General features: G+C 35.9%; 2 protein-coding genes across 2 annotated transcripts; both read left to right on the top strand.

The window, feature by feature from the left end:
• Window positions 1–442: 442 nt before the first annotated feature.
• LOC141349274 (uncharacterized) lies at window positions 443–10,370 on the top strand. The gene is made up of 3 exons (XM_073860544.1): window positions 443–521; window positions 8,794–8,849; window positions 9,000–10,370. Exon 3 carries the CDS (start codon window positions 9,013–9,015, stop codon window positions 9,658–9,660), a length of 648 nt encoding a protein of 215 aa, XP_073716645.1. The 5' UTR covers window positions 443–521; window positions 8,794–8,849; window positions 9,000–9,012; the 3' UTR covers window positions 9,661–10,370.
• Window positions 10,371–10,742: 372 nt separating this feature from the next.
• LOC141358808 (uncharacterized) lies at window positions 10,743–12,219 on the top strand. Its single transcript, XM_073860545.1, has 2 exons — window positions 10,743–11,174; window positions 11,391–12,219. Exons 1-2 carry the CDS (start codon window positions 11,083–11,085, stop codon window positions 11,902–11,904), a joined length of 606 nt encoding a protein of 201 aa, XP_073716646.1. The 5' UTR covers window positions 10,743–11,082; the 3' UTR covers window positions 11,905–12,219.
• The last annotated feature ends 5,816 nt before the right edge of the window (window positions 12,220–18,035 follow it).

The following is an 18,035-nucleotide window of genomic DNA, read 5'->3' as shown; positions in this document are numbered from 1 at the left end:
TTCAAATATTATTTTTTTTACAATGTTTTATGTCCTAAATTTCCTTTGTGTGGGCCACAAATGGCACAAATGGGGGCCACCATACACAAGGGGGGCCACACGCCAATAAAGTTTAAGAATCACTGGTCTAAACCACTTTGGAGGATTATACATATCTACATTTTTATATTTTCATTTGGAGAGAGAGTAAGTTCTGTGCATGTATTAGTTGTTGTGACAATCAAATTTAATATCAAAATAGTTACAAATCCTCTCATTTAATTTTTGTACTCTAAAATGCAACTGGAAATACTAACAAGTCAACAGACAGAATATTGTCATTTGTGCAAATGTCTTTCATACTACGATGTTGGCAACCTGAATGTTCAAAATGAAGACAAACTAGCACATTACTTTTTTTCCCTGTGATATTGAGCAAGCAACATAACTTTCTGTTTTCATCATAAGTTTCTGTTTCCTAGTCAAAGCACTGCCCACAAAACAGAAATGTCTGAGGGTGATCTGACCATCGCTTGAAAAAGGTACATACATTTATGATGTTTGATTATTTAAAGTATCCGGTGCACTTATAAATATTTATTGGCAGCGTTTCAGGTACAGTGTTTTAGAACGCAGTTTCTATTGCTTTTATTGTAAACAATCAATACATGTGAGGGATGTTTGCTTGTATGACAACATACGTAATGGCTTTACATTAGGAGATCAAACATGTTATTCTAGTTTTACATGAGACCATTGATCAGCTAGTTTTAGTTTGATTGGCATTCGTGTGGCATCTGAGTGGTTTGGCTGATCTAGCATTAAAGAAGATATTTCACAAGGCTTTTTAAAGATGTCAACTTTGACAGATACAGATTTACAACTTTAAAATTTAATTCCTAGCCTTTACAGTTACTGACAAGTGCGTATTTGACCTGATACAGCACTGCGCAGAGATCTACGTGAAACGCGATAAGCACTGGTCTATAAACTCTCTCGCGATACCTTTGATGTCATAGTTAAAGTTCAATACACTGCAGTGTGATGGCAGAGAGGGCGAGATTAATGTTGGGTGTAAACGTCCGACATTGTGAAAAATATTTACGCCTGTTGCACCATCTGAAACTACGACCAGACGCAGCTACCCAGATAGCATGCACTACCGGGCCTCATGTGGGCCAACTATGTCACATATGGCTCAGTTCCGGTGGCGTCAAAGACCATATGGGCCGTGTCTGGCCCACACAAATCAATCCGTCTTTAGTGAGTTGTGGCTTGTTGTGTGTGGGCCAGATACGGCCCATGTGCGACAAGCAGGTTTTAATTTGAGTTGCGGCTTGGTAAGTCTGGGCCAGATACGGCCCGTGTGCGACAAGCCAAATGTAGTTTGAGTTGTGGCTTGTTGTGTGTGGGCCAGATACGGCTGAGTGTGACAACCCGGTTTTATCGTGAGTTGTGGCTTGTTGTGTTTAGGCCAGTCCTGGCCCTTGTGTGACAAATCGGTTTAGGATGAGTGATGTCTTTTTGTTGTGTGTGGGCCAGATATTACTGGTTTATGGTTATGTTGACATCAGACTGTTTTTATTAAGCTTCGGCTTATTTCTGGGCCAGATAATTTTCCACATTTATCACAGTTATTTTAAGATGTTGACATCCAAAGGTGAGTAGCATTGTGTGAGCCACTAGCGTAGCCAGGATTCACAATGTGGGTGGGCCCAGAGAAAATCAGGTGTGCCTTAACCCAAAATGCATCTGTTATCAAAATATACAAACACACAACTACACCAGCTTCAATATATCATTGTTTATTAAGAACAAAAGCCTGTATGTCATCATATATAATAAATCTGTGGGATAGCATTAAGAAAATTCTAAATAAATGCAATATCTGCATTTGTTTAAAGCAAAACATTGAATTACTTACCAGGCTACAGGTGAAGCAGCTTTATACATAACATCTCATACCTGGTCCTCATTTATGTCCAAGACACTCAATAATAATGTTTTTAATTAATTTTTTCATATTTTAAACGTTTGTGTGCTGCTGCGCATCCATGTAATAAGCAAATGCGCGTTGTCGTCCCGTAGGCGCATATTACTAACGCGCTCATTAAATAATAAAAGCAATATTGCTCCATTGACTTAGGAGTAGGTTTTAGTTGGTCAGTGACGTAGTCTATTTTATTTGCTTCAAAATAGCAACGCACCAACAATGCGCCTGAACACACCTCGTTTTCAGACCAGAAGGCTCATGGGCGCAAAAGTGGGCGCAAATGTTATCTGCAAAGACTTTTCTTTTTTAGCTGCTGAACCAACACCTCAGGTTCAGAATCCTTAACGGTAATATTAAAAGGTGCACCATCAAGCTGTAATAAAGTCTTCTCACCGAAGGTCTTCGTGACCTTCATTCTAAGACAATGAAGCAGCACAGCTCTCATTATTCCTTACGTTGCAGCCTTAAACCGGGTGTTAATTTCTATGATGTGGGGTGTAGGAGGGGCGAGGAGGCTGTTCGAAATGCGCTATTTATTGCACTACTATTTACAAAATTAACTTATTCCTTATTATAATAGCAAACAAGAGAAAATATTTATTTTATAGGTCAAGTATAGTGATAATTGCAACATAATTTACTCATTAGGATAACTAATAGGCTTTTCTGGATAGGCAGGTGGGTGGGCCTAGCTGACAGGCTCACTCAGGCCCACCCATAGCTACGCGACTGGTGTGAGCAATATTAAATCTTACACAGCATATTTTATATATATATATATATATATATATATATATATATATATATATATATATATATATATATATATATATATATATATATATATATATATATATATATATATATATATATATATAATACGCTCAGCGTAGATGATGCGCGCCCCCGCGTATGCGTTTAACTGCTGTGATAAATTAGACGCCATTCGAGTTTACTATGATAAAAACGTACACTTACTGTCTGTCGCCAGCTAATAGATGACATATGAAAGCTTTCCTCATGTTTACCAGTGCGCTCTCCCTCAAGATGCGTGCGTCACGTGCAGTGCAGATCTATCAAAAACATTAACGAAAGCCTTTAGGGACAAAATGTCTAATAGTTTGCAGATTCATTATAACAGCTCAAGTTTCAAACAAAATTAAATGAAAGCTTTTAATAAGTTCTCTACGGTGTCTTTGTAAGTATTTATGTATTTTATTATATAATTCATTGGCGGTCTCTCAACCATGCAAAAGCACGCTCGTGTATCCTGTGCATTAGACGCGTGCATGTCTCGTCTCGTCACATTTCTATTTTTGCCATAGAAAAAAGTAAATACTTTATACTTACGCCTTTTACGTCCAGAGTATAGGCAAGAGTGGGAACAGTTGCAACATTGCTGATTTCTCCAATTTCTCACTTCTGGAAGAAATCAGCCACATGTGCCTATTCCTTACACACAAAACTCATTTCAAGGTAAAAAATATTTTTTATGATCAGAGTTTTTGTCACACCGCCTGAACAGTTTGTTCAAGGAATTCTAAAGTAATATAATTTTAATCTGTGTTTTCTCAAGTCTCAATTTATTTATAAAGCACGATTAAAAACAACTCCAGTTGACCAATGTGCTGTACAATGATATAATGACTAATAAAAAAAAAACACAAATATACAAACCACATCAACATCAGACAACAAACATCATCACGAGTCATAGGCCTTAGTAAAAAAGTATGTTTTTAACTTTGATTTAAAAATATGTAATGTTGATGATATTCTTATATGAAGCGGTAACGTGTTCCAAAGTTTAGGTGCGGCTATGGCAAAAGCTCGATTGCCCCTAGATTTTAATTTGGACTTTGGAACAGTTAACAGATTCTGGTTGGCAGACCGAAGAGTTCTTTCTGGACGATATTCACACAACAGATCCGAGAGGTAGAGGGGAGCGAGTCCATTTAACGATTTAAAAACGAGAAAAGCACTTTAAATTAAATTCTACAATGTACGGGAAGCCAATGTAAAGACATTAGCACAGGAGAAATATGTTCGTATTTATGAACACTGGTTAAAAGATGTGCAGCTGAATTTTGGCCCATTTGTAATCTCGCTATTAACGAGCTATTTATTCCCAAATACAGCGCATTACAATAATCAATTCTGGACGAAATAAAAGCGTGAGTTGCAATTTCTAAATGTTTAAAAGAAAGAAAGGTCTTTACTTTAGCCAGCATTCTTAATTGGTAAAAACTCGCTTTTACAACTGCATTTATATCACATGCAAGTGCACTATCGAAGAATACACCTAAGTTTTCAACACTTGATTTGACCGAAGAAGATAAAATACCAGAATTTCCAAAAGAATTCTCCAGAACATCAGACGAGCCAAACACAATGGTCTCCGTTTTCTTCTCATTCAGATTTGGCTACGGAAGCTTCTAATTGGAATAGCTATCATGTGTCTAAGATATTCTGTTAAGCTTGCATAGCAAGTTTTATCATGGCTGTCCCTACAACAGTCACTGATGTAAAAGCTCATCATCATAACGTAACAAAACAGTAATATTATGCATTAATAAGTAGTCCAGTATTTAAACTAAATAGATTTTTAATCATTAGATTAGGCCATAATGTAGCCCACTTGTTTTGTATTTTTAGTATCTCACTAGAGAGAGCATGTGACAGATGGGGTGTCCCCTACCTCTTCTCAGATCAGCAGCAAATATAATAAATAAATGTTGCAACTGTCCGTATAGCAAATGGCCGTGTGACAAACGTGTAGGGGTGTCGGATGGACTGATCTCGGGTGGCTTTCTGTGTGACACTGTACTGTATATTCTTTATTTGAATAGACATAGTCAAATGTTGCAACTGACCCCACAATAGGGGCAGTTGCAACATTTGACTATGTCTATTCAAATATAAATTTTACAAAAATTATCATATATACACACGTTATAACAGTGTGGTTGAGTAGCTGCAGATGTGTTTATTGTATAAAAATCTTGGTTTTCTAATGCAACAGTCTCTGAGAAACTTAAGGAAATGCAAAAAGTGTTGCAACCGTCCCCCCTCTCCCGCCCAGCTGGTGCAACCGGCCCCAGAACAAAATTTAAACTGCAACAAGACGTCGTCTGTCTGAGGTAAAGACACAAAATCTAAAGAAAATAAAGTCTGCAGCAGTCTGCCTTGATGCGTTCATTACACAAAGATGAGTCATTCAATGCAGATCAAGATGGTTTCAGTACAGTGTCACACAGAAAGCCATTTGAGTTTAGTTCATTTGATATTTCTGCACGTTGTTACATGGCTATTTGCTATACGAGTAAATATATAGAGTGAACATTTTTATTTAATATCTTTTATTAGCTTATCCGTAAGAAAAGTAAACCTTCTGTGAGGGATAAACCTAATGTATGTAGCTAAGCCAAGACGGGTTAAAACAAGTTCAAAGTTCAAACAAGATGAACATTCAATGCATTCATTTGTAAATTAAATTTCATATATGTGATTCAGGGACGGACTGGGGCTAAAAAACAGCCCTGGACTTTTTCCCAAATAGGCCCATCCAGCCATTTGCCCCTAGCCATGCGCAACAGACACAAGGATGTCCTGATACTATGCCACAATACTGTCAGACTATCAGACAAGGTTATTTAATATTTTGTCAATGTCATATTAAACTTTGATGTATAACAAGGCTGTGAAATAATTTTGTCTGTAAAGCTTTCACAAACAACCACCAGGCCTTTGCCACAATACTAAACACAAATATGAAAGACAAGGAATGAAAGACAAGGAAAAACTGGACTCTGATGGAAGACAGACTGAAAGTGCAAGCTAGGATTTTTTGGTTAAACTATTATTTGGTCAATTATTTAGCCCCCTTTCTTGTATATTAGCACGTTTAGAGTGGTAGCAATGCATGCCTGATATTTTCCCGTTTAATAAAATACCTTTCATTGTAGCAGAAAATGTGAGCTCACTACAACCTCTCATATACAATAAAGTAAATGAAAGAAATGAAAACCAATTCAATACGATGAATGTCCACCCACAGACTGTTTTTAAACAGGGTTGGGTGAATATTTTTTGTTTTGGTGTGTGTGATTTTGGTTAGATGACAGTTGTAGGTTACAGTTTGAAAAGAGTTTACAGTTTGACAAAAGCACAATGTTTTGTTTTATTGCGACTGCACACAAATATAAGCAAACACTTTGCCGTTTATGATGTCCTATACAAACAAATTGACGGAGTATGTATTGTTCTTACGTTTCCACTGTTCAATCGCGCCCGCGCCTTTCTCTCTGTCCCACACACACACTCACATCACGTCTCTCTATAAGAGTAGTTGCGCATTACGTTAATTTTCACGTGAGTTTTATTTATTTTTATATCGCGTATATTGTATTATAATGTCACATGTCCTGCTACTACTGGCACTTACTCTTGCTGATGTGAAGTTAACTTGGTCTGTCCCTCATCATGACCAGGCTGTGGATGCTCAGGCTCGCGAACATAGACGCTTGCGAATTCCGGGAATCCGTGGACCAATCACGGCTAGTAGGCCAACTCTTCTTCCTTGTTTTTTTTACACGTAGCACCATATAAGTGATCGTATTAGTGCCTCTGCTGTTGACTGTTCATATTGCGTTATTAGACTTTTTTTTTGCCATCGGCCGGGCAACGGCCCTCCATTGAACGGCCGTTCTGGACTTTTCCAGAACGCACAGATTGCCAATCCGTCCCTGATGTGATTAATTATGCATATTTGAACTGTATTTATTCAAATGTATTAAACGGTGCCAGTTAAGATGACTCGCAGTACCCGGATGAGGCTGTTATTTTTACTTCAAAACATTATAACAAAAAAAAACGTGCATAGGTTTTCACCTTGTATGCACGACTTTTAATATTGTAAATAGTAATATTGGAGTAAAGCTTGTTTTTACATTAAAAGAATAACTTAACTCATTCACCGCCAGCCTTTTTGAGAAAAGTTGCCCACCTGCATTTTTGTGATTTTAACAAAATTTTCACAAAATTCCTTGCAGGAAAAATCTTTTTCTATAAATATATAAACATACAAATTATATTAAATTAAAGAACACACCCTCTGCTTTCAAACAAACAATAAACAAACAAACAAACAAAATGGGGAAAAAACGTTTCATTATATATTTACTTTTTCTACTTAATTTAACCACTGAAATATGGATATTTCTCTTCAAAAATACAACATTTTGAGCAAAAAGCTTAAAAAATTGCGTTTATGTAAAGGAATTTATGTTAGAGATCAGACTCAGAATGACTATCAAACATAAAGGCAGTTAAAATAACCATTAAATCTTTTTAACTTCCGTTTTTGATAAATTCGATTTGCGCCATCTGGTGGATAAAAGCGGTATTACACTTTCACTTTGAAATTCGTCCAAAAAGGCATATTTATTAGTTAAATATGAACTCATAAATGACGAGATAACTCGTCAATGGCGGTGGATGAGTTAATTTAGTTCTGACTTAATGCGGAAATGGTAGAGCAACATTGTGAGTATGACGTGTCTTGTGGTAAAACTGCCGACCAATCAAAATGCAGCTGGAGGAGTTGTCAGAAGTTTGTCAAAATTAAAGCAACACTATGTAGTTTCCATGTAAAAATGACTTACAGCTCCCCCATGTGGTTGACACTCTGCTTGCAGGCAGGGGGAGGGGCGGGGCTGTGTTTCCTGCCCTCCACCGCCACTTTCAGAGTGTGCTTGTAGCAGCTAGGAGGCTGCTCAGGTTGCAGCAGCAGTACAATTTGTCCAGTTAAAAGTTGTTCTATCACTGAAATAATTTTAGAGACATTATTTAAAGGTAAAAAACTACATAGTGTTGCTGTAAATATCACAAAAACACACAAAGTAAAAGCAAGCAAACTCATTAACATTTATTTAAAATTAATTTAAATGGTGGCCCTGATGTACTGTCACTAACCTGAATGTCACCTCCTCCTGTCCTGTCAGCATACTCTTGTCCCACCTCTTTCCACCTGAAGCAAACATAGCAAGTGGTTATCAGGATTATTCCACAGTATTCCATATATTTCAATTTTAATATTTTCCTTTGTAACCAACAATGCAATAGATTAACTAAAGTAAGGCTTTCTCACCTTATCAATGAAAACACTGTACAACTCTCTGTATTTTTTTTAGATTTCCCTGAAATCACAATACGTGACTATTTAGCCATGGAGTAATCATTTGATATATTAATAAAAATGGCCAACATGAGCCTCAACATTCAATTTTCACCCAATCAGAAAGCCTTATGTATATAACCTAGTTCCAGCCAGCCAATTACGTTTAGCCTTTCGTCAAGCATTAATGCTTTCGCCTACATGAATGTAGCGTTATGATTGACGTGACGGCGGCTCCACTCACTCACTCACTGCTCCTGTAAACAGTAACCCCGCCTATTGATCTATTTGATTGGCCGCTGCTCGACTTGTGTTAACAGGAAATCTCCTCTTCTATTATGTGATTGGCCAGTAGCACTCGCCTTTTTGATTTGATTGGCCATCTCAATCATTTTTGACAAGGCGTTATCTATATTTACACTGATTTATTATTAGTTGTACACATTGCCGAAATCAGCTACATTTAATTACAAGATTAGTTATGCATTTTATAGACATACATCAAACAGCATTGGTTTACACAAACAGATCAATGTTTGACTTGTATCATTAAGCAACACAAAATTGAAAATTTAATTTATGGTCAAACTAGCTTTTTGTTCAAGACTGTCTTGTTTTTCTTTTAAAGTTCATCTTCTTGTTACAGGTAAACAGCTACCATTTTCATTTCACTCTTGGATTTCAAAAGATCAGTCTGTGCAGGTACAGTAGCCGAGCAATATATTTTATTATGAGGATATTAATAGTTTAAACTGTGGCTGGTCTTAAACTTGCTTTGTATTCAATTTGAGAATATTGCACATCTTTTTTCACAAATTATTAAATGCATCCTTCACATTTTATTACTAACAGGATCGTGGTAAACATGGTGAGAACACTGAATGAATTGTCTCAGCTGAAAGATAACAGGTTTGGTCAACCAGATCCCAGACATGGTCTCAGACTGCTGTGGTGGTTTGCCAATGAATGTGTTTCCATTGACAGCTATGGCAGAATGATTGCACAGTGCAACCCAGCAACTGGAGAATTTGGTTTCCATCGATTCTATAACAGAATTGAAGATGATGAAGATAGACTTCTTCCCAACAACTTTACCCTACCATACTATGAAGTGGGAAACCTGAATGATTCTGGCTCTCTACCTTCTTACGTTACTGTGAATCACAATAGAAACCGTGCTGACAGCAACAAAGATCGCATTATTGTTCGCTACAACTCAGGTCTGAGCAGCTTCGACAGGATTTATGTTACTCAGCACGCAGATCATGTGAATTTTGATCAGAATCACACTTATCGAATCAGCCAAGGTCTAATAAGGACCATTGGAAGCATGGCTTTGGGAGAATTCCTGAGACAAACAAGGAATCAAATCTTACTTCAATCCTACCAAAGGGCTCAATCTGCAAATCAGCCCGACAACAGGCCTGATGTTTCAATCTGCTTGTGCATTTTCTTGTTGATTTGTGTTGCTATTGCATTTCTTCTTTCTTTGTCTGCTAATTTTAAAAGATAATGTTTCCCCATGCAGCTCCTGTATGATTACATTTAAAACAAAGGATGGATTTTAAATTTCCTTTCCTTATTTCTTCTTGTTCTAATTTTTTTGTATTTGCATTTTGTTGTAGAAATTTTGCATTTTCATTATGTTTTAATATTGATAGTGAAGGATCCTACCTTAGATCCTCACATGCAGAATGTTTTTATTATTGTGTTTTTGTTAGTTTATACAAAATCATTTATTGACATAATCATTTTATCATTTTGTAATCATTAGTTATCCATATAATTGTTTATTTGATTATTTAATATTATTTTATCACTATCGATTTTATTATTATCATTTTTATCATTATATTATTGTTTATTCATTTATTCATTCATTCATTTATTCATTCATTTATTCATTATGTTTATTCATTTATGCATTCATTATTATATTTCTATATTTTATTCATTTATTCATTATATTTCTATATTTTATTGTATTATTCATTCATTCATTATATTTCTATATTTTGTGTCTTATTGATTTCATTGTTGTTCGGTCTTGTCTCACATTTTCATGGTGTCCGGGGCTGGATCGTTTTTTATTTTGTCTGGTGTGGAGACCTGATCTAATAATAGGAAGGTCTGGTGAGCAGTATAATTCAGGTTGTGGTATATTTCTAACCTCCATTTTTATTTTTTTATATCAATAAATGTATACCCATTTAAAACTATAAACAGTTTTATTGGTTTCTGTTTGCACTTAATAATTTCAAAATCAACAAATAACACATCTTAAGCTATTGGAATAAGAATAAACAATATGAAACCTTGTCCTTGCTACATTAAAATATAAGGGATAGTTCACCTTAAACAAGTAATTGTAACCAATTAGCCACCTGCTGATCTATCAACTTGACTAGCTTTGCCAGGCTGATAGAATTAAATTCTAATTTCAGTTAAATTGTCATGTTGAGTTTACTCAAATATACAAGTACACTTGAAATTAACACTAAGTTAAGTTAACTTTATTGTTTAAGTACATTGAATAATCATAAAGTAAAGTTTGGTGAACTAAATGATTTAAGTCAAGTCTACATAAGCACCAAGTAAACTTAAATATGCACGTTTTGGGAGACCCCATTACTCAATTAAATTGAGGGAATGAGTTTACTCAAATCATTTGAGTTGAATCAACTTATTAGGATTTTCAGTGGACCAGCTTTTTTTTACAATTTTAAGAAACACCAGCTACAAATAAGCAAAAGCAAAACAACAATAGTTAAATTAACTATTATATTTTTCAATTGAATTTTGGCAGGTAGTTATTTTTTAAACTACTGTAGCTTTGTTTTGTTAAGTTTCTTTTTCGTGAGCCTATAATGTTTTTAATTACCTACAAAATATTTCACAGATCCATTCCAATAACAGTTAGTTTCGATTTCCAGTCATGGCTCCGCCCGCTAACAGTGATGTGAATAAAAACAGTTGCAGACTTTTTCCCCAAACAGTGCAGTCAGATATCCAGCTCACAAAGACAAGGTCAAGTATACAAAGTTTATTTTGCTTATTGCTCTGTTTTAAATTCTTTCATTGCATTTGGTCTAAAACAATGACTATTCAATGACTACAATCAGACTATTTAAAGTGCATGCATGGAAACCATTAGAATTAATTTTTTTAATTAAAAGACATTTATTTGAATTTTCTTGAAATATAAATTGTTCAACTTAATGTTTTCTTACGTATTTAAAACAGAATAGCCAGAAACATGGTGAGAACACTGAATGAATTACTACATCTGAAAGAAACCAACTTTGGTCAGCCGTATCCCAGGCATGGTCTCAGTCTGCTGTGGTGGTTTGCACATGATTGTGTCCACAGGATCAGTCAAAATGGAAGAATGATGGCACAATACGATCCTGAAGATGAATGTTTTGGCTTCCATGAGTTTCATAATGATGAAGGTCTTCTTCCAGACACTGATCTTGTATACTATGAGGTGGGCAACCTGAGCAACCATCACTACCATCCGGACTCACTGCCTCATGACGTCTGTAAGAATTACGATCCTGATGTGCCTGATAGCAATACAGATCGCATCATTGTTTCCATCGATTCATCCGGTGAAGCCTGGTTTGATGAGGTTTATGTGACAGAGCATTCAGATGAAGATGGGTTCAATGAGATGTCCACCTATCGCATCAGTCAAGGTCTTATACAGATCATTAAAAACATGGAAAGGTCAGAATTCATCAGTCAAATGATATAGCAATGTCACCGAAGATAGCAATGTCTATACATTTTAACTTTGATCATGATTCTGTTTTTTGTTTCCGGATGACAATCTTGTCCAAAACAATCTCAACACTATTACCTACTTTTATCCTTATTTTAAGGGAACTAGAGAAGGGTCTCCACAAACTTAAGTTTAAACACATGTTTGCTGCGAGTGTATTGTATATTACAAAATATATCTTTTTTATCTGTTTCTCTTTCTGATCATTGTGTGCACAAATTTGCTCTTGACTGTCGTCATGATGCCGACTGTTGATGAAATAAAAGCTGGTTTGGAAATGAAATGGCCTGTTCTTCTAATTATTTATATACAGTATAAGTGCCTTTCGGTAAAGAAAGTATTTAAATTTAAGTGCTGTCTGCCACTTGTCATTACCAGAATTTAAGTTGTGCAGTAAGATTTTTATTTAATCTTTTGCATTAAAAATTAACTGTTTAAACAAGACACCACTAATAATAATCCATCATGAAAACATTTGTGGTAAATGTTACACATCTATATTAGATATATCACTTCATATTCAAAAGCCTTTCTTTTGTCTTACTGGAGAGAATTGTACAATAATAAGTATTAGTGTAGTATAAGTTAAGCTTTTTCAATGAATTGCTTTCTGAATAATCTGAATAAAATAATCAAAATAATATACAACCCATTTAATCTTTATATTTACATTAGTCATCAGTAACTGGAAATATCATTTAGATTCCTTAGTCAAATAAGACAGGTCCTTCATTTTTTTTTAAACTCTGGAACTCATATAATATTATTGTAAAACCTGTTTTTGTAAGAATTCTCTGCTTTTAAAACGATAAAACAGCCAGATCCACAACATAAACTGCTAACTCTATAAATAAATAATACATTTATAAAGGTTTGTCCGAATACCCATCTGATTTACTATTCACCCTGTATAGTTTCAGTTTCTGTTCCTTTGTCTTTGAATGAAGGTGTGTCTTAGTCACATGTGCGTGTGTAAATACTAATCTGTCTATATACACTACAGGTGGATATTGTTTGTCCATCTGTCTATAAAAGATAGATATCTACAGTGTTGTACCTGAACGAGTTAATTGAACGAAAGTTCATGAACTTGTTCATTCATATTTTGGGTGAACATGAAATGAACGTACTGTATTACTGCCTGATGATGAACGTTACTGTGAACTCGTTCATTCTGGTGTTTGTGAACGGCACGCTCTCTCAATAGTTTAACGTTCAATAGGGTGCCAGATTTCTATAGAGTCTTTCAGGCGAAAACCCGGCTAAAACACACTGTAAACAGACCTTAATGTGTAGCGGAAAAAACACCTACTCTGGCAACCCCAGCCACCACCTGATCTCACGAATTTCCGTGAAATAGTCACGCATTATTTTGCTCAGTTTTGCGTGACATTGTCACGTATTTCCACCATATTACGTGCCCCTGACACGACTTTCTTTTCCGTGACAGTTTCACGTATTGGTTACTCAACTGTTTTTCCTATTTTTAAACAACTGTCGCTTCGATTTGGGGTTAGATTTGCTGTTTGCGTTAGGATGTCACTTAATGTATTGGTTTATACCATTTTTTCGTATGCTTTTTAAACCATCGTCGCCTGATGTTAGGGTTAGAGTTGGGTTTGGGTAAGGATGTCATTTTATGTAACAGAAAGTTGTTCTAACCCCAAACCGAAGCGACAATTGTAAGAAAATAGGAAAAGCAGTTGAGTAACCAATAAAAAAGGAAAAGAAAGTCGTGTCAGGGGCACGTAATATGGTGGAAATACGTGACAATGTCACGCAAAACTGAGCAAAATAATGCGTGACTATTTCACGTATTTTGTGAGATCAGGTTGGTTTCATGCGTCATCAAAACAAAAAGCAGCATGTAGGCGACAAAGCAGCAATGAGTTTTATGACAAGGTCGGTGAGGATGGGAAAAATCTTACATTTCTGTGTCAACTTTGCCCGCCGCTGGCTTTCAAACAGAAAATCCGGAATTTAGTCACATTGAACTATGTATCTAAAAATTTGTCCTAAAACGCATATTTTGGATCTTGAAATAGACGAAGCTCATGCTATTTAACGTGCACGTGCGGTGTGCGATACCTGCGAGTTGTGCTAGCCTTTCATAGTATGCACAAGCAAATACAAAAATTAAAAGAGAGTCAATGCTAATGTAAACGGATATGAAGATGAAATCTGACACATTTAGCTTCAGTGTTAAAACTGATAAAATAATTGCTGTCTGTGGTTCTAATGGACAAAATTTTTTTTGAAAGACAAAATAAAAAACACTCGTCTCTGCTCCTCGACATAATGGAGCAGCTGTATTTGCAAATACAAACACACGAAACGAGTTTGCACGAACAAAAATGTGATCTTGGAAGCATTCAGAGTAGCAGTCACATGTAAACATAGGTCGCATTTTTGACGTAGGTGCGAGCTCTGGCGCATACTCTGTGACGTTGCCTGCTTAAACATCCGTTTGTCTCTGTTTACATCCAACTGTGCAACCGAAGATTTTCAAGATCTCCACTCTGGCCGGAGTTTTTAAAAACAATCGGTTTCAGAGGCGAGTTCTCCGTTTGCGTGTAAACGAGGGGCACAAACGAAGGTAAATCTCTCAGTTTTTAAAAATAACCATGTACGTGTTAACAGGGCCTTAGTTGTAACTTTGTCCTGTGTAAGGGATCTCAGGTTAAAAAAAAAAAACTGCAAAAAACGTTCCTGGGTTTTGGACACAATATGGCGGAGAGCGCTGCTAGAGTATGAATATATTGTCATGGTTCTGCCATCTTATCCTTTGTTTAATCTAGTCTTGTGGCAGGATCATGACAGGCCCATGTTTTGTGTGGGATCACGTGGTCTTATGCTGCGTTCCAGGCAGGTTTTTAAACCCGTAAGTTACGACTTCAAAACCACGACTCACGACCCTATGCGTTCCAGGCAGCCTGTAACTCGTGTTTTTACAACCTTCTACCGGTGAAAGTGCACTGGAACGGCAGTCAAACCCGTGACTTCCCACTCGTGAACTCGTACTAGATCGATGTACTCCCAGTTCAGAGTCGTGAGTCTGGGTTTTGAAGTCGTGAGTTACGGGTTACAGGTTGCCTGGAACGCAGCATAAGTATGGGTTTTACTAGACCATGTGTTCCCAGTGTCTTGTCACTTTTACCTCGCTCCCTTGTTACCCTCATTGTTTAATCCATGTCACCTGTTGTCTTCATTATTTAAGGTTTTGTGTTTGTTACTCTGTGCCTGTTCATTGTTGTTCCATGTGTTATTCTATGCCTCGTTACATCCGTGAGTACTTTGTCAGTTTAGTTTAGTCTAGTTATCCCGTGTATTGTGTTCTGTTAGTTAATCGTTCAGTGTTACCAAGCTTAGTGTTCCATCATACTCTGTCATCCTGTTTATGTTATTTTGCCCCCTCGTGGTTTGTTTATTTGTGTTTCAGTAAATCCCTATTTTTGTACATCTGTGTCGTGTACTTGGGTTCTGTCTTACGAATCGTGACATATTGTATTGCAATATAGGTAGCGTTTAAGTATTAGCCTTAAATCAAAACTAAACAACAGATTTGTAAATGAAAAGGTTTTTTAATAACAGTACTGACTTAAAGGAGCACACCAACTTCTTGGGAATTAAGCTTATTCACCATATCCCTTTTTTTTTTAGAATTGTTTTTATTATACAAGTACAAAGAGAGACAGAGAGATAAGGCAATATCAACTTTGTCAACCTGGGGCCTCATTTATCAACATTGCGTAGAAAATGTTCTATTTTTGTACCTACGAATGAAATTTAGAATGTGCCTAAGTACAAAAAAATCGGGATTTATCAAACGTGCGGACGGGGTTCGTACGCACATCAGTAAGTAATCCTTGATGATAAATCCCACTTGTTCTTAAGCACCATGCTCGTGCACGTTCATAGTCGTTTGCATTCCGAAACGCCTCCAATGAACCATATATGGTGACAACACCTCCCGTTATATGTCACGTGGTTTTGCTTTTTCCCTCATCGCAATAATGACAAAGAGAGCGAAAAAGAGGAATTTTACAGACACAGAAATTGAGTTACTGGTGGATGAGGTTAAATCCTAATAACACATCCTGTTTGGTTTACTTAGTGCGGGAGGAATGACTAACAAAAGAAAACAAATCTGCATGGGAACATGTTACCAGTGAGTTTAATTCCGTTGAATATGAGGAGAGAACACTTCCAGAAATAAAAAAGTGGTTTGACATTAAATTATCAGCAAAAAAACGCGTCACAGCACAACGACGTGAAACGAGTGCAACTGGAGAAGGACAGACAACTTTCCACCTTGGACAACAGCATATAACCACGTCATTGGCGCGATCTTTGAAAACGCGCTACCGGCGGAATGGATTATTTGCCAAGTCTTCCAATAACGCAAGATAAGCCATTGCAACTGTGTCAAGCATTTGTCGGAGACTTCATTTATACAAATCACATGTAGAGCTTTTACAGATACAGATACATATCACAAATAAATCATTATACTTATTTGCTGTTACCATACTGACATTAATCATTTTTAACACCTGCTTGTGGATAATAAATAGACACTTCTTTATACTCACTGGAACAGTGTCCTGTGTAATATCGCTATTCTACCACTAGATGCTCTGCGTACGCATACTCCGAGGTGTGCGTATATTTACACACATTTCTACGTATAAGTGAAATTTGATAAATTCCACACTTTGCGTAAAACTGTTCCTACGCACACTTTACGCACACTTCTGTGCGTACGCACGTTTGATAAATGAGGCCCCTGGTTTCCAGCCAAGTCTGTTTAAATATTAACCAATACTAAACAATATCGTCTATGCAAAAGGGGGAGCATAAAAAATAAGAAAATTAATAACAATAGTAATAAAAAAAAAATAATAATATATTTTTTTTTTAATTCACAAAACACTCCCCCTCACTTCATACATATGGCACTATCTTCACTTTTCCCTTCCCCCCTCTCTCTTTGCAACCAGAACAACAACAAAACACAAACAGTAGACAAACACACTGGATATTCAAACGCACACACACACACACACACACAAATTCCATTACTGGTGCTCCTTAAGTAAAAAAATAAAAAGAAACAAAAATAAGTTGAGCAAAACTAATGTTGGACTAATTACAAAGCATCAAATATAGATTTCCATACGGAATCAAACTGTTTTTGTTTATTTATTTCCACTGACAAGGTTTTCTCTATATTAAAATAATATTTCATTAAATTTTTCCATTTATCTAACCCTGGTGTATCTATATTTTTCCAATTTTGTAACAACTGCTTCTTATAAACTAATGAGGAAAATATTAATTGCCATCCCATAGGATATTTCATGTTTGTGACATTTTGAAGTAAGCAGGCTTCTGATGTAAATAAAAATTTCTGCTTACAAATATTAGAGAGCCATCTCCCAATCTCAAACCAGGTTTTCCTTACTTTTTCACAATACCAAAATGAATGAATAAGAGAGTCAGTACTACCGCATTTTAAACAGGTGGGGGGGAAGAAGCATCAAATTTATGAATTTTATCCCTACTGTAATAAACCCTAGTCATTAATTTGTATTGAATCAATCTAAGATTTTCATTGGTTGTAGCTTTATATGTTAAGTTTATGCACTCCTTCCATTTTGTTGAGGAATTGAAGTTCTGTATATCTCTATCCCATCCTTCATATATTTTACTTAGCAAATAACAATTTGTTACAGGATTATTGAGATAGTCATACATAACACTTATACCCTTTTTCTTTTTCTTACTTGGTTCCAAAAGGGTCTTTATCTTTTCCGGAACAATATTCACTATATCACAATTTTCTATGACCCAATTCTTTAACTGCAAATATTTAAATATTTAAATTTATCTTTTAGTGTATCAAATGAGGATATATTACATAGGCTAATAATATCTGATAATGTTTCAATGCCTCCATTAATTCAATTCTTCCACAATAATTTAGTACCTTGAATTGTAACAGACTGATTATTCCAAATCTTAATATGAGTTGGAGTACCAATCTCCGTCCCTATAATCTGTTTGGTTTATTTCCACATATTTAATGCACTATTTACAACAAA

The sequence above is a fragment of the Misgurnus anguillicaudatus genome, chromosome 3 (genome assembly GCF_027580225.2).
Source record: "Misgurnus anguillicaudatus chromosome 3, ASM2758022v2, whole genome shotgun sequence".
Lineage (NCBI taxonomy): Eukaryota > Metazoa > Chordata > Actinopteri > Cypriniformes > Cobitidae > Misgurnus > Misgurnus anguillicaudatus.
The sequence above is the reverse complement of the archived record's forward strand: the minus strand, read 5'-3'. Positions and strand labels throughout refer to the sequence as shown.